This window comes from Meriones unguiculatus, chromosome 12 (assembly GCF_030254825.1).
Source record: "Meriones unguiculatus strain TT.TT164.6M chromosome 12, Bangor_MerUng_6.1, whole genome shotgun sequence".
NCBI classification, from domain to species: domain Eukaryota; kingdom Metazoa; phylum Chordata; class Mammalia; order Rodentia; family Muridae; genus Meriones; species Meriones unguiculatus.
This window is the reverse complement of record NC_083360.1, coordinates 70,061,128-70,075,417: the sequence shown is the minus strand read 5'-3', so window position 1 is coordinate 70,075,417 and position 14,290 is coordinate 70,061,128. Positions and strand designations below refer to the sequence as shown.

At 35.3% G+C, this 14,290-nt stretch overlaps 1 protein-coding gene across 1 annotated transcript; it reads right to left on the bottom strand.

Annotated features, from left to right (window-relative positions):
• Nucleotides 1-2,326: 2,326 nt before the first annotated feature.
• On the bottom strand, nucleotides 2,327-2,842 carry LOC132646832 (ubiquitin-like FUBI-ribosomal protein eS30 fusion protein). Its single transcript, XM_060365839.1, has one exon. It carries the CDS (start codon nucleotides 2,781-2,783, stop codon nucleotides 2,382-2,384), a length of 402 nt encoding a protein of 133 aa, XP_060221822.1. The 5' UTR covers nucleotides 2,784-2,842; the 3' UTR covers nucleotides 2,327-2,381.
• Nucleotides 2,843-14,290: the final 11,448 nt, after the last annotated feature.

The following is a 14,290-nucleotide window of genomic DNA, read 5'->3' as shown; positions in this document are numbered from 1 at the left end:
ACAGGTTGTGTCTATGATGTTCCCAGTAAAATTATACTGGATAGGCAATATCCACTATTTTGTGGGTGACACAGTCCCATGCATTATGGGCCTGGACTGAATATAAAGAAATTCATCAGGGCACCAGAATTAATTCCTGCTTGTGTCCTGATTATGATATGATATGACCAGAATACTCGTGTTCCTCTCATTATGCCTCCTTTGTCATGATGTTACTATACTCTGAAACTTTGAGCCAAAATAAAAGTCTTAGTTTCTGGTTACTCACGTCAAGTATTTTGCCACAAGACTGAGAAATATTAACTTGTACAATTCTTTGCCATGTAGCTTAAAATTGCCTTTTTAAGGAAACTCAGGCTGTATGTGCACAGTCTAGTCAGGATCCTCTTAAAAACAAGAAAAACCCTTTTCCCAACTCAGAGTCCAAGGTCTCTGTGCTAAATATTTGACAGTGATGATCTTCAGATTTATGTTGTTATTTTGCTTGAACAACATTGGAAATCTGTGTCCTGAATCTGAAAAGTTAAAACATACTTAATGGTCATAAAATTTCTTAATCAGTTCCTGTGAAAATTTCAATGATTTTGAATTCCATGAAAATGAAATTTCTCAAACAGATGGCCAGTTAATAAAGCCCATTCTGTGGAAAAAGTTCCAACAATTCTATTTCTTACATGTTATCGACATTCCTCAACAAATAACATGCATTTCCCCATCAGCAATTAAGCTAGGAAAAGATCTGAAACAAAGCAGCCTGAACTGGAGTAAGAAGCTTGGGTGAAATCCTGACAGTGCACGTATCAGTGGAATGCAGCACAGAATGGTCATAAAGGGCCTCTTGGCTTCTGGGAGGAACAGTAATAGAAGTAGGTAGTAGGCAAGAGAGCCTGAGAAAATGAATAAGCTTTCTGTGAAAAGGGAAGTGCAGATACTCAGCCAAGACCTCTTTTGCTTGGCAATGGGTCCACTTGGGATTGGCACCGTTTCTCATCGAGGAAAGGCAAACCATCGTAGATGGACCATCTGCTCTGTTTCCTCAGTGATGGCACCCGTTCAGTTCTTACCTTTAGAACCTGTGCCTCTTGGTGAGGTAAACAATATGTCTAAAACACCAGAGATACCGTGCAACTTAGCAGAGGAATGATGTTCTATGAAGTGTCATCCTGTGCAGCCATCTGCAGAGAATCACATTTGCCCATCCTGGGGGACTCTTCCACTTATCCCTTGGTTTTTATTTCATCCATTGAAAATGTCATTAATTTGTTTGTTTAATATAACATACTGAGATGACCATTTTCTTTAGTGGTGAAGGATTTTGCCTTATATACTTAGAGATAAAAGTCATTGATACACTAAGGGTGAACAATTAACACATGACATAAACTAATATTTTAGTAATGGATAGTTGTAAGCCTGTTTTCTGTCTCCTGTATACTAATCATTCAGAGATGTGAACTATTCTTCCTTAAGATTGGCTAGAAATTGAGTCAGTATAATTTAATAAGCAATAAAATATATATTCATATTAAACATTAACATAACTTAAAACATTAAAATGTTAATTAATCCAAATAGTGCAGTGAGATCATATACACCTATTGACATTTACAAGTTTTCATAAGAAAAATATTTACTCATATCTTTCATCTATTTTTAATTAGACTTGGATGGCATTTCATTGTTGAGCTATAAAAGCTTAGATGGTACTCTCTCACTAAATAGTAAATATATGGCCTACAAATATTTTCTTTCATTCTGCTCTTCATGTGTCCATTTTAATGATTATTTTCATAGTGATGCAGAAAGAGCTCAATTTAGGGCTTTTTCACCTGTGCTTTGAGTGTCATCACCCCTCCTACCAAATTTGATTCCAGACATTTATCATTTTAGGAACTTTGTTATAATTCTTATTCTATTTTCATGTAATTTTGTGCATGGTGTTTTAAAATATCAGTTTCATTTTATTGCTGCATGTTACCTGAATGTCCAGTAGGAATCACATCTTTTATCAATGGGACTAATCTTCCCACATGTTCTTGGTCGTTTGTTTGATGATAAGTTGACTATATACAAATGGATTTATTTCTGGGTTTTTCTTTTGTTAAATCGGCCTCTGCATGTGTTTTCTGAACAATACAATCAATGCTATGTGTTTTGATGATTATATATTCCTTCCTTCCTTCCTTCCTTCCTTCCTTCCTTCCTTCCTTCCTTCCTTCCTTCCTTCCTTCCTTCCTTCTTTCTTTCTTTCTTTCTTTCTTTCTTTCTTTCTTTCTTTCTTTCTCTCTAGTTCCCCTCCTCCTTGTTCTTTTTTTTAATTATGTAATTTTTTTTTTCCTGGGGAAAGTGGCTTTATTAGAGTGCCAGAATCACAATAGGACTTAGGAATTAGCATTGGGGCCCTTCTTCTTGCCAAAGGTGGGCACGACATTGACAAAGCGACGGTTGTACTGCATTCGTCGCTTGGCCCGACCTGTCTTCTTCTTCTTCTTCTCCTGTTTGGCCACCTTGGGAGTTTGACCTCTCACTTTCCAAGCTCGAGCCAGGGAACCATGAACTTTACCTCCCAGCATGCGTCCAGCTACTTCCAGAGTGGTCAGGGCCTCTACCCCACACTGGCCTAGGGTGGCCTCATCCTCCAGCAGCGAGCCTGCCAGAAGCACGACTTGATCTTCGGGGGCAATGCCTTCCAATAAGGCCACATGAGCTTTGATCTGGGCGACCGTCTCCTGGCCGGTCACCTCGAGGGTGTGTAGCTCCTGGGCGCGGACAAAGAGCTGCATGTTGGCGACTAACTCGCGGACACCACTGCTGCTACCGTGAAGATGGAGTCAAGAAAGAGCTTAAATTTTATTATTATTATTAATTACACTTTATTCATTTTGTATCCCCCCATAAGCCCCTCCCTCCTCCCCTCCCGATCCCACCCTTCCTCCCCTTTCTGCATGCATGCCCCTCCCCAAGTCCACTGATAGGGGAGGTCTTCCTCCCCTTCTTTCTGATCTTAGATAATCAGTTCTCATCAGAAGTGGCTGCATTCTCATCTTCTGTGGCCTGGTAAGGCTGCTCCCCCCTCAGGGGGAGGTGATCAAAGAGCAGGCCAATCAGATTATGTCAGAGGCAGTCCGTCTTCCCATAACTATGTAACCCACTTGGACACTGAACTGCCATGGACTACATCTGTGCAGGGGTTCTAGGTTATCTCCATGAATAGTCCTTGGTTGGAGTATGAGTCTCTGGGAAGTTCCCTGTGTTCAAATTTTCTTGTTCTGTTGCTCTCCTTGTGGAGTTCCTGTCCTCTCCAGCTCTTGCTATTTCCCACTTCTTACATAAAATTCCATTCACTCTGCCCAACAGTTGGCCATCAGGCTCACCATCTGCTTTGATAGTCTGCAGGGCAGAGGCTTTCAGAGGCCCTCTGTGGCAGGTTCCTAGGTTGTTTCCTGTTTTCTTCTTCTGGCTTTCAGAGGTCCTCTGTAGCAGGTTCCTAGGTTGTTTCCTGTTTTCTTCTACTTCTGATGTCCATCCTCTTTGCCTTTCAGGATGGGGATTGAGCATTTTAGTTAGGGTCCTCTCTTTTGCTTAGTTTGTTTAGATGTACTGATTTTAGTGGGTTTATCCTATGTTGTATGTTTATATGAGTGAGTATATACCGTGTGTATCTTTTTGCTTCTGGGACAACTCACTCAGGATGATCCTTTCCAGGTCCCACCATTTACCTGCAAATTTCATGATTTCCTTATTTTTCATTGCTGAGTAATACTCCATTGTATAGATGTACCACAGTTTCTGCATCCATTCTTCAGTAGAGGGGCATCTGGGATGTTTCCAGCTTCTGGCTATTACAAATAAAACTGCTACAAACATGGTTGAGCAAATGTCCTTTTTGTGTACTTCAGCCTCTTTTGGATATATGCTTAGGAGTGGTATGGCTGGATCTTGAGGAAGCACTATTCCTAGTTGTCTGTTATTTTGACTCAAGATTTAGCTACTTACGGATTTTGTGGAATCATATGGATTTTAGACTTTTTTTCTATTCCTGTGAAAAACAATCATTGGAAGTTTGTACAGCCATGCAAATAATAGTCATTATTCTGATCTTTGAACACAAAATATCATCAACTTTTTATGTTTTCCTTGATTTCTTTCAATATTACAAAGCTTTCAATGTATAGATATTTTGTTTCTTAAGGCCAACTTTACATATAAATACTCTTTCTAGTGACATAAATAGTATTTATTTCTTAACTGCATTATCACTTCATCTGTACACAGTAATTCTTTTGTTATTTTGTATCCTGCAACTTTATTGAATACTACTTCTTACATTTTTGATAGAACCCTTAGAATGTTTTATGAATCATATTATTTACAAGCATATTATTTACTTTATCAGGTTGAATCGATTTGGATTTTATTTCCTTTTTTACTTAATTCTTTTAGCTAGGAATTCGGTGTTATGTTGATTAGATGTAGCAAGAATTAACATACTTCGTTATGTTCTTTAAAGGTTTTTTGATGTTAGATGTGGGCTTATGTAATATAGTATTCATGGTGCTAAATATGCGCCTTTAATTTGTTGAGAGATTTTAATTACGAAATATTAATGAGTTTTAAAAACCACTCTTGAATCTATTGAAATGATCATAGGATTATGTACAGCCAGATGACATAGTTTAATATATTTATTGAATTGCGTATGTTGTATCATCTCTGTGTTGCAAGTATAAATCTCTCTTGATCATGCACACAGTCCTTTCAATCTCTCTTGATCATAATGTACAGGTTTTTCAATATGCTGTTGGTTTGCTAGTACTATGATGGTGTTTGGCAGGGGTATTGTCCTGCAGCTCTCTTTTCCCAAAATGTGTTTGCTTCACTGAAACAACAGTCTTATAAAGAGTTTGGAAAGCTCTTTTCCTATGTGGTTCCCTACCCATCTTATAAAAAGAAGGGTTCTTATTAATATATTTTGCATGTTCCATAGAATTCATCAGTAAAGTCAGCTGGAACTATGGTTATGTTTAACTGTACATATGCCATTACTGACTTAATTCCTTTATATTTTTATATTCCTATATATTTGTTCTGATTTTCAGTTATAATTAAAGTGTTGCCTGTTCATAAGACCTTACCCATTTCTTTTAAATTATCTAATTTGCAGGCATATAATTATTCATAGTCACCTTTTATGAACTGTTGCATTCTGTACCATTGATTGTAATGTTTGTTCTTTTATTTCTGATTTTATGTGGTTACTGGCTTTTTCACTTAGCCTAAATAAAAGTTTGTCAACTTTCTTTCTTTCTTTCTTTCTTTCTTTCTTTCTTTCTTTCTTTCTTTCTTTCCTCTGTTATTCTAGCCTCCATTCAATTAATCCTATTCTGATGCTGTTATTTCCTTCCATTAACTTTTTCTGTTTTAGTTTTTTTGTTAAATTCAGTTGTTTGAGACCTTTTGTTCTTCATGTATTATCCACTGTAATAAACTTTTCTTTTATGATAATTTTGATTTGTTTTTATGTTTTGTATGTTATTTTTCCATGTCTCAAGATATTTTTAAGTTTGCATTTTAATTTATTCTTTTGTTTTTTTTTCTTTCAACAGTACTTATTCTTTCAATATCTCATGGCTTCCATATTTGCTGTTGAAACATCTGTAGAGCAAATTTGACGGCTAGATGTATTTCTGACTTCCTAGGAGGAATGTCTTAGGCCCTAGACTTAGATTTCTGTTTCTCTGTCCAAGTTTATCTCAAAAAAGATTTATTTTTGCATTTAAATTTCTTTTTTTGATTAATTTACTTTTGGATTTGGTTAGATTCATATCATTGTGCCAGAAAAGTTAAGCTTCAGTGTTTTGAAGTATGATTATAATCTACACTGGAAATTGTTTTGCACACCTTTGAGAATGATGTGTTTTTTTTTTTTTTTTTTTTGCACAAATGCAGTTTTTTTGCATCTTCTATGCTCAACACATTAAAAGAAGTGATACTTTTTCCATCTGTTAAATATTACATCCTAGTGGACTCACTGATGAGTATTTTATACAAAATGTTGGTAAAGAATTCTATGTTCTCATCTAATAATTCTCCATATTTTTTATGGATAACTTTTCTGTGTGAAAAAATTGCTCTTGGGTTTTTATTTCAGTGCTTTGAATGTATTATTCTGTTCTCTTTCAGTCTGTTTATGCTCGGAAATCTATTGATAAATTTATAGAAATTTCCTTGTATTTAATATTTTTCTTTTTTTGTAGATGCCCATGACCACAGTGGTGGCGGCATTAGGATCAGGGACACATGCACTGCTGCTGGAGAATTGGTCACACTGTATGAATCATGTTGTTTCCTGAGCAGCTCATTAAAAGATGTCTGTTTGTTATTACAAACAGTAGCCCACGAAGGAATGTTCTTGAGTTCCTCATTTCATTTATCTCTTATTGAACAAGTACTTCATGCTCACCAATATTCATGTCAGCAAACATTTATTTTGCTGTATTTAACTGGCTGAGTATTGGGGTTTTCACTCATTCATAATGTTGGGAAATGATCTGATAGATCAAAATATAACAAATTTGAGAGCTTGTTTATAGTAAAGGCAGAGGAGAGTTGGTTTAAATATAAGTAAAAGGAAGAGAAACAATAGAAATTAAGAGAGAAAAAGAGAGACATTACAGTGGACAGTGAGGAAATTTAGAGACTCTTAATGACATAGATGAATATAGACACCAAATTACTCAAAAGATTTGGAAATGCTATCCAAGAACACATCAAAAAATTATCCCCCACACTCAAGTTGATTTAATTTCAGTGATCCATGGATGGTTCTACATATATAAATCTATAAATGTAATCCACCACATAAATAGACTGAAAGATAAAAACCACATGCTCATCTCATTAGATCATCTTACTAGATTTGCCTTTGACTGTATCCAGCATCCATTCATGATAAAAATCTAGGGAATCAGAAAGCATATCTCAACATAATGAAGACAATATATAGGAAATCTACATGAAGGAAAAAAAAATCATAGCATTTCTGCTAAAATCAGGAACAAGACAAGGCAGCCCCCCACACACAACCATTTAAAGTAGTGTTTGAATTCTTATCTAGAGCAATAAGACAACTGAAAAAAATCCAGAGGATATAAGTAAAATAGAAAAAGTCAAAGTATCCTTACTCCAGATTATATTATTCTATACATAAATGATTTCAAAGGCTCTAGGAAAATCACTTCTAAAGCTGAAAAACATATTCATCAATATAGCAGGCACTAAATTATCACACAAAAATCAGTATCCTTTTTATATACAAATAAAAAGCATACTGAGTAAGAAATTAGGGAACTAGCACCATTCACAATAGCCTTGATAAATAAAAATACCTTGGAATAAATCTAATAAAAGAATTTAAGTATTTGTATGATGGTAACTTTAAGACACTAAAGACAAAACTGAAGAAGATAGCAGAAGGTTGAAAAATTTCTCCTGCTCATGGATTTGTAGGATTGATGCTTGTGGAAAATGGCCATTTCACCATGAATCAACCTACATACTCAATGCAGTTACCTTCAAAATTTCAGTGCAGTTCTCCACAGAAACTGAAAAAGATAAACTTAGACTACACATAGAAATACAAAGGCCTGGGATAGGCAAATTAATTCTGAATAAAAACAACTATCAATAATAATAGTATAAACTGCTGTAGGTATCACATTACCACATTTCAAGTCATTCTACAAAGCTATTATAATAAAAACAATCATAATCCCAGTATAAAAAGAGACTCATTGACAAAAGAAATAGGCACGAGGACTTATGTATAAATGGCTACTCCTACAGCCACTTGAATTTGGACAAAAATATCATAAATACGAGTTGAAAAGAAAGCTACAGTTTCAACAAATAGTGCTAGTCAAAATGGATAGTAACATGTGGAAGAAAAAAATAGAATCCTGTCTTTCTGTACAAAACCTAATTCCAAGTGGTTCAAGAACCTCAACATAAGACATGATACTTTAAGTTCAGCAACTAATAAACGGGGTTTCCATAAAACTAAAAAGCTTCTGGACAACAAAAGACATCATTACTTGAATAAAGAGGCAGGTTACAGGACAGATCTTTACCACTATACATTTGAAAGAGGATTAATACTTAGAATACATAAAGAGATCAACAGAACATCTAGAAAATAACTAACTCAATTAAAAATTGGGGCATGGACCTAAACAAAGAGTTATCATAATACTAAATACAAATGACTGATAAATATTTTAATGGCTCTCTAAATTATATGCCTTTACAGAAATGCAAATTAAAACTACTCTGAGATTTCTTACCTCAGTTAGAATAGATAACATTGAAAATATGTCAATGACTGTTAGTGTGGATATGAGGAAAGGGGACACTTAGTGCTTGTAGGGGTGAAAAATACTGCAACTGTAGATATCAGTATGGAGGTTCCTGAAAATACTAAAAAAAAAAAAAATTTTACCACACAATCCAGCTGTACAACTTTTGAGCACATAACCAAAAGGTCTCTCTATCCTATTATAGAGTTAGGTATTAATCCATGTTTGTTGTTGAATATAGCTAGGAAATACAAGCAGCCTAGATGTTCATTAAATAATGAGTGTATAATGAAATTGTGGCTTATTCATACAATGAAATATTACTCATCCTTGAAGATAAATATGTGACATGCAGGATATCTGATACTGAAATCCTGAAGGGTTGTGACCCACAGATTGAGAACTGCTGACATACACAATGAGTTAAAATGTAGTTACCTAAAACAGAGCAACAATGTTTCCTACCAGATACCACAGGCTAACAGATAAAAAGCTCAGGGCCAGAAGTGGGTTTCCTCTCTTGGAATTGTTGGCGTATGCGTTCCCAATAACTCCACATTACAGGCTGTTTCCAATACTGTTGTTGATTAATTTGTAACTTCATGATAATATAATACTTCTGAAAGATCATATACCTGAGTTGTAGAATGTGGAGAAATCAACATGACACTCATCCGGAAGCTTCCTCCCTGTTGGCAATTTTCATAGTGCCAGAACATGCTATACAGAAAACCAGAGGAGAAAAATAATCATTAACCTTACTCAGTTTTGAGCTCTGAGAGCTTTAACAATGCTTGGATTGGCACAGGGGTGGCATGAATATCATGGGTATAAAAAAGTTTCCTACTGGATTTAAGGCTTGCTCCAAATAAAACTATATTTGGCATCATAATTAGGGTGAAGAACCTGTGACTATCTGGATCGTAAGTCCTAGTGGAACACAAATTACTATTATTCTGTTAAATAGACATAGTACTAAAGACTTACTGTTTTACCTAAAGATTAATGCAACCCTCAACCTTCATCAGAAAATCTTCTATTTGTAGTAGATGTTGGTGAACACAGAGGCTGAGACTGGTACAATGCAGAGAACAAGATGCTGCAGAATGCTCAGCCTTCAATGGGAGACTGTGGAGTGACAGGACCATAATGAGAGGTGATGAATTTATGACCCTCATTCAATTCTTTCTTTTTCTGACCTCCTGATATCTCATAAAATGTGTGTTGGACTCAGAGGTAAATGATTTAAGAGGTCTGGAGACATAGCTCAGATGTTAGAGGCTGGACTTACAACCCAAAATACAAAAAGTCTAAGATATCAAAACTGAACTATACAAAAGATCAAATGCAGGCACAAAGCCAGAAAAGCCCATCTCTAGGGCTTGGTAAATAAGAAAGAAAGGAAAATAATGTATCCAATGACATAACTTACTAGAGAATACTTTATAAGAAGGCTGCACTCTTCTGAGTAAGGCAGCCAATAGAAAATCAAAACAGATGTCAATACAGAAAAATACAAATATCTGAACATTCCTCAGTAAAATAAAGGTAGAAATGAACACATGCTGTATGGCTGATTCTATCGTAAGCTCAAGAAGAGGAAACCTATTATGTGAAATAAGTCAGAGCGGAGGTTGCTTCTGCTGAGTACTGGCTGGAAAGAAGGACTAAGAAATGTATCTTTCTGGATGATGAACTATTCTGTTTGCCACTTTTAAATGCTTGATAGGCATTTGTCAAACGTGAGATTGTGCTTTCACAATCAGCTTTTAATTTCTGCTGTCTGCTTGGCTTCCTGGCTTCTCAGACCTTTATACATTTAGTCAATGAATTCCTTGAGGGTGAGGATAGCAGAGAATGTCTGTCCATCATAACTTATTTCCCTTTTATACAGTAACTGATCTGCTCAAGTCCCAGAGGATGAGAAAGATGTATAATATCTACAAGCAATTCTTTTCGTGTTGCTATCATCACCATTTTATACTAATGTTTCTATTTTGTCCAATCAAGGTAAAAACTAGGCCATCTCATCCAGGAATGGATATCTAAAACAGGTTGTTTGAATATTTTGCCAAATGAGAAAGCATATGGAAAAAGATAGAAATTGAGTATGTTCTTTACACTATACACCTGTGTGAATATCAAGCGGATCAGAATAAGAAACTTTATAAGCAGGGAGAAAAAATGATAAATTAGTCTATAATCAAGAGTAGATATCATTGTTTTTTTAAAATCAAATCTTATAGGGGCATAACCAGAGATCAGAAAGCATAGTACAGCAAGCCTTGGGACATGGTTTCAATCTCTTGCAGGTCTCGAAAGGTGCAAAGAAGGAAATCAAATTAAAAATCAAACACTTCTTTGCCACATTCATGTGATCTCAACACTTAGGCATCTAAGCAGGGAAATAGGAATCACCATGAGTTTGTGGCTAGTCTGGGATGAGGCAAAATATCATATCTAACAAAAATGTAATATAAAAGAAACATAAACTTGCAACAGAAACTTGAAATATTTGAATACATAAAAATTAAGGGCTAAAATCCAAGTCATAGAATAACATGCTACAATAAAATAATGACAAATTGAGAAAATTATTAGTTAAATTGTATTTCTATAAATATAATAATAAAAACTCTAATATTTAATAATAAATTTACAATGTATATAATACGAAAGTTGACAACAGATACAGATAGTATAGAAGAAACTAGGATAATAAAAATAAACTTCTATGTATGTACAATCATTATTTTCATTCAAATAATTATGAAAATAGAAACCTGAATCTGTATTATATAAATATAATTTTACATTTCTAATCTTAATTTATGCCATGTTCCAGTATGGTACAGGTAAACTATGAACACTTGTGTTAATGGCAACAAGAACAAAGATTTTCCAGTGTCGGAGAGAAAGTAAGCTGCCTAAGACGTGAAGAAAAAACCCCGTATCTTAAAACGAAGCCGAAAACATTAATAGGATGTTATTTTATCTATCATTTTAAAACACGCATTGCTTACTTGTCTACAGAGAAAACCTAAAAGCACACTGTCAACTCAGAAGCGATGAGCAGCCCTAGCATGTGTGTGGGCGGTCCTCAATTTCAATTCCCAAGTAAATGGAGTGAGAATGTTTTTGGAAAATGCTAAAATAGTGTCCAACATATATCATATTTGATATAGTGAGTGGTAATTTTTGCCTTATAAGAACTATTATAGCTAGCACGTGTAGGAGGAATGTTAGGAAGGCACCATTTTGCAGAGTCTCAGAAAGTGTTTTCTCAACATTAAAATTACCCAGAGAAAATTTAAAATGGTCAACAATTCCCTGGTATTTGTAGCCATCAGAAAAGCAGACATTAACTGTCTGTAGGTGTGATTTTGAAACACAGATGCCATATGTAGAGTTTAGAGAACTAATTAATGTAAATTTAATCAAGGCTTTATAGTTAGCTGTGATTTTTAATAATGTGTAGCGTGGAGGAACATGTAAAATTATAACCTAAGAAACAAATTAAGAAGATGTGAGATTATGTAGCATAGCATAATTTGAACAAGTCAATGGCAAATGAAACAAAAAAAAAAGAAAGAAATGATTATTCTAGACAAAAAGGTAAGAATTCAGAATGAGATGGTGAAGGGAGAAGATATCAACCTTTTCTGAAATGTAAGTAGGCAGCTACCCATGAATGAAAACAGGCTAGGGATGGCTAGAAGCTTAGGCAAAGAGCTTGATTAAGAATATACACTAATACAATGGAGGAAGAAAGAAAACGAAGAGTTGCTTCAAAGAAAAGATGGGAATGTTTGAATCTTTCAGATACTTGGGGTTGTCCAGGAACAAGGCATAGCAAGGCTATCAGTACCAGCCACAGGACAAATGACATTTGATCCACAGTGGCCTGCTCTGATGTGAACGCTTGATAGACTTTGCTGGCAAGTATCTGAACAGCCCCCATGGCAGCCCTGAGACTCCACACAGTACATAATAAAAGCACCATGAATATTTACCTGCATGGACCTCAGTGCTCAGCACTGATGGTACCTGAGGTTCTTGCCCCTGAGACAACTAGTACTTATCTCAACAACCAACAACCACCTCCATTGTGACTTCCAGAGTCATTGACTGACCACGTGCAAAACCGAACCTGGCTAAGTTAGGAAATTATATTTATTGCTTCAACATTATACTATGTTTTATTTTATTTCTGTGTTTTATTTAAACAATTCATGCTGTTTTACTCACGACTATCTTATTTTCATCAGAAAGTAAGTGTCTTGTGGCAAGTGAGTAGCCTTCGTACTTTTATTTTTTTACTATACGACAGTAGTTCTCAACCTTCCTAATGCTGTCATTCTTCAATACAGTTCCTCATGTTATGGTGACCCCAATCATAAAATTTTTGTTGCTGCTTTTTAACTTTAATTTTGCCACTGTTATGAATCATAATGTAAATATCTGTTTCCTGATGGTCTTAGGTTATCTTTGTGAAAGGGTTATTTGACCCCCCAAAAGGGATGAGAGAGCCAAAGGGTCATTTGACAGCTTAAAGGGGTTTCAAGCTACAGACTGAGAACAGTTGCTACTTACCTAGAGATTTTTTTATACGCTGGACACTCAAAGGTATAGAGAAAAGGCTGGTAATACATAAAGGCACGTCGCCTACACTGAAGTGCTTGATAACATACAATAGTATACAAACCTTACAACAACTGTCACTCTTGATAGTAGAACCTGTGGAAATAAAAAGACATAAAAATCAAAGAGAACATCTGGATGAAAAACTGAGATGAAGAGAGAAGAAACTTGCACATAAGAGTATGCTCTAACTGAATTGCCAAACACAAGGGAAAGATTCAGAGACACATGATAGGCTCCAGTTACGGGGAACAGTTTTCTCAGCAAATGGATTCTGTAATTGGAATTTTTGTTTCTTCTTTTCCTCTGAGAGTGTGTGGATGAGAGTTAATTAATGTGGTGAAACTGTGCAGTATCTGTGAATATAAAAATTGATTGGAAAGCTGAACTGTACTACATCTGTGTAATTTGGATGTTGTTTGGAGAGAAACTAAAGAGAACCTAGATACAGTCTCTGACAATTTAGGTTCCAGAGGTAAGATTTTATAACTAAACCAGGGTTGAAGTGGAGGAAGACAAGCTTCACATTTATAATGAATGATTTTTAATCTTAGTGTATCGTTTTATATGTAATTTTCAATGGTCAGAGATTTGGGATCACTTCCAATTTTGCATAGTCATTTTGTTTGTTTGTTTGTTTGTTTGTTGGTTTTTTTGTACTTTGGGCATAAAATGTCTCTTGGAGACTCTATGCTGAATGCTTTCTACTCACTGGAAGGCAGAGGTTACTTCTGGAGGTGATGAAATCACAAGGGTTCTCAGTTCATAAATGGTCAACACATAGGCTCATCAATTCCTGAAGATGGAACCTAGCTACAAGAAATAGGTCACTGGTCCACACTGTTGGGGAGGGTGTCTTCTCCCTAATCCCCATGTCTTTCCTGCTAGCCACCATGAAGTGATGATGAGGAAGCTTCTCTGCAACAGATTCCCATTACTCTGATATTCTAAATTGATCAAGCTCAAATTTTTAGTGTCAGCCAAACTTCTACCGAAATTTCTAAAACAATGAGGAAAATTGTATTGTACTAAACTAGAAAATCTAAAAGAAATGCATATGACCTATAAAATAGGTCCAACACTTGACAATTTAGGAATCTCATAAAATTTAAAAGCTTTTGTACTGCAAAGAAAACTGTACAGTGAAGGGAAGCCCTACATATTGGGTGAAAATCTTTGACAGCTTTGTTTTTACAGAGGCTTGGTGTCTGACATATACAAAGAACTTAAGAAATTGAATACCAAGAAAACAAAATAACAAAAAACCAAAACAATTAAATAGTGGACTATAGAAC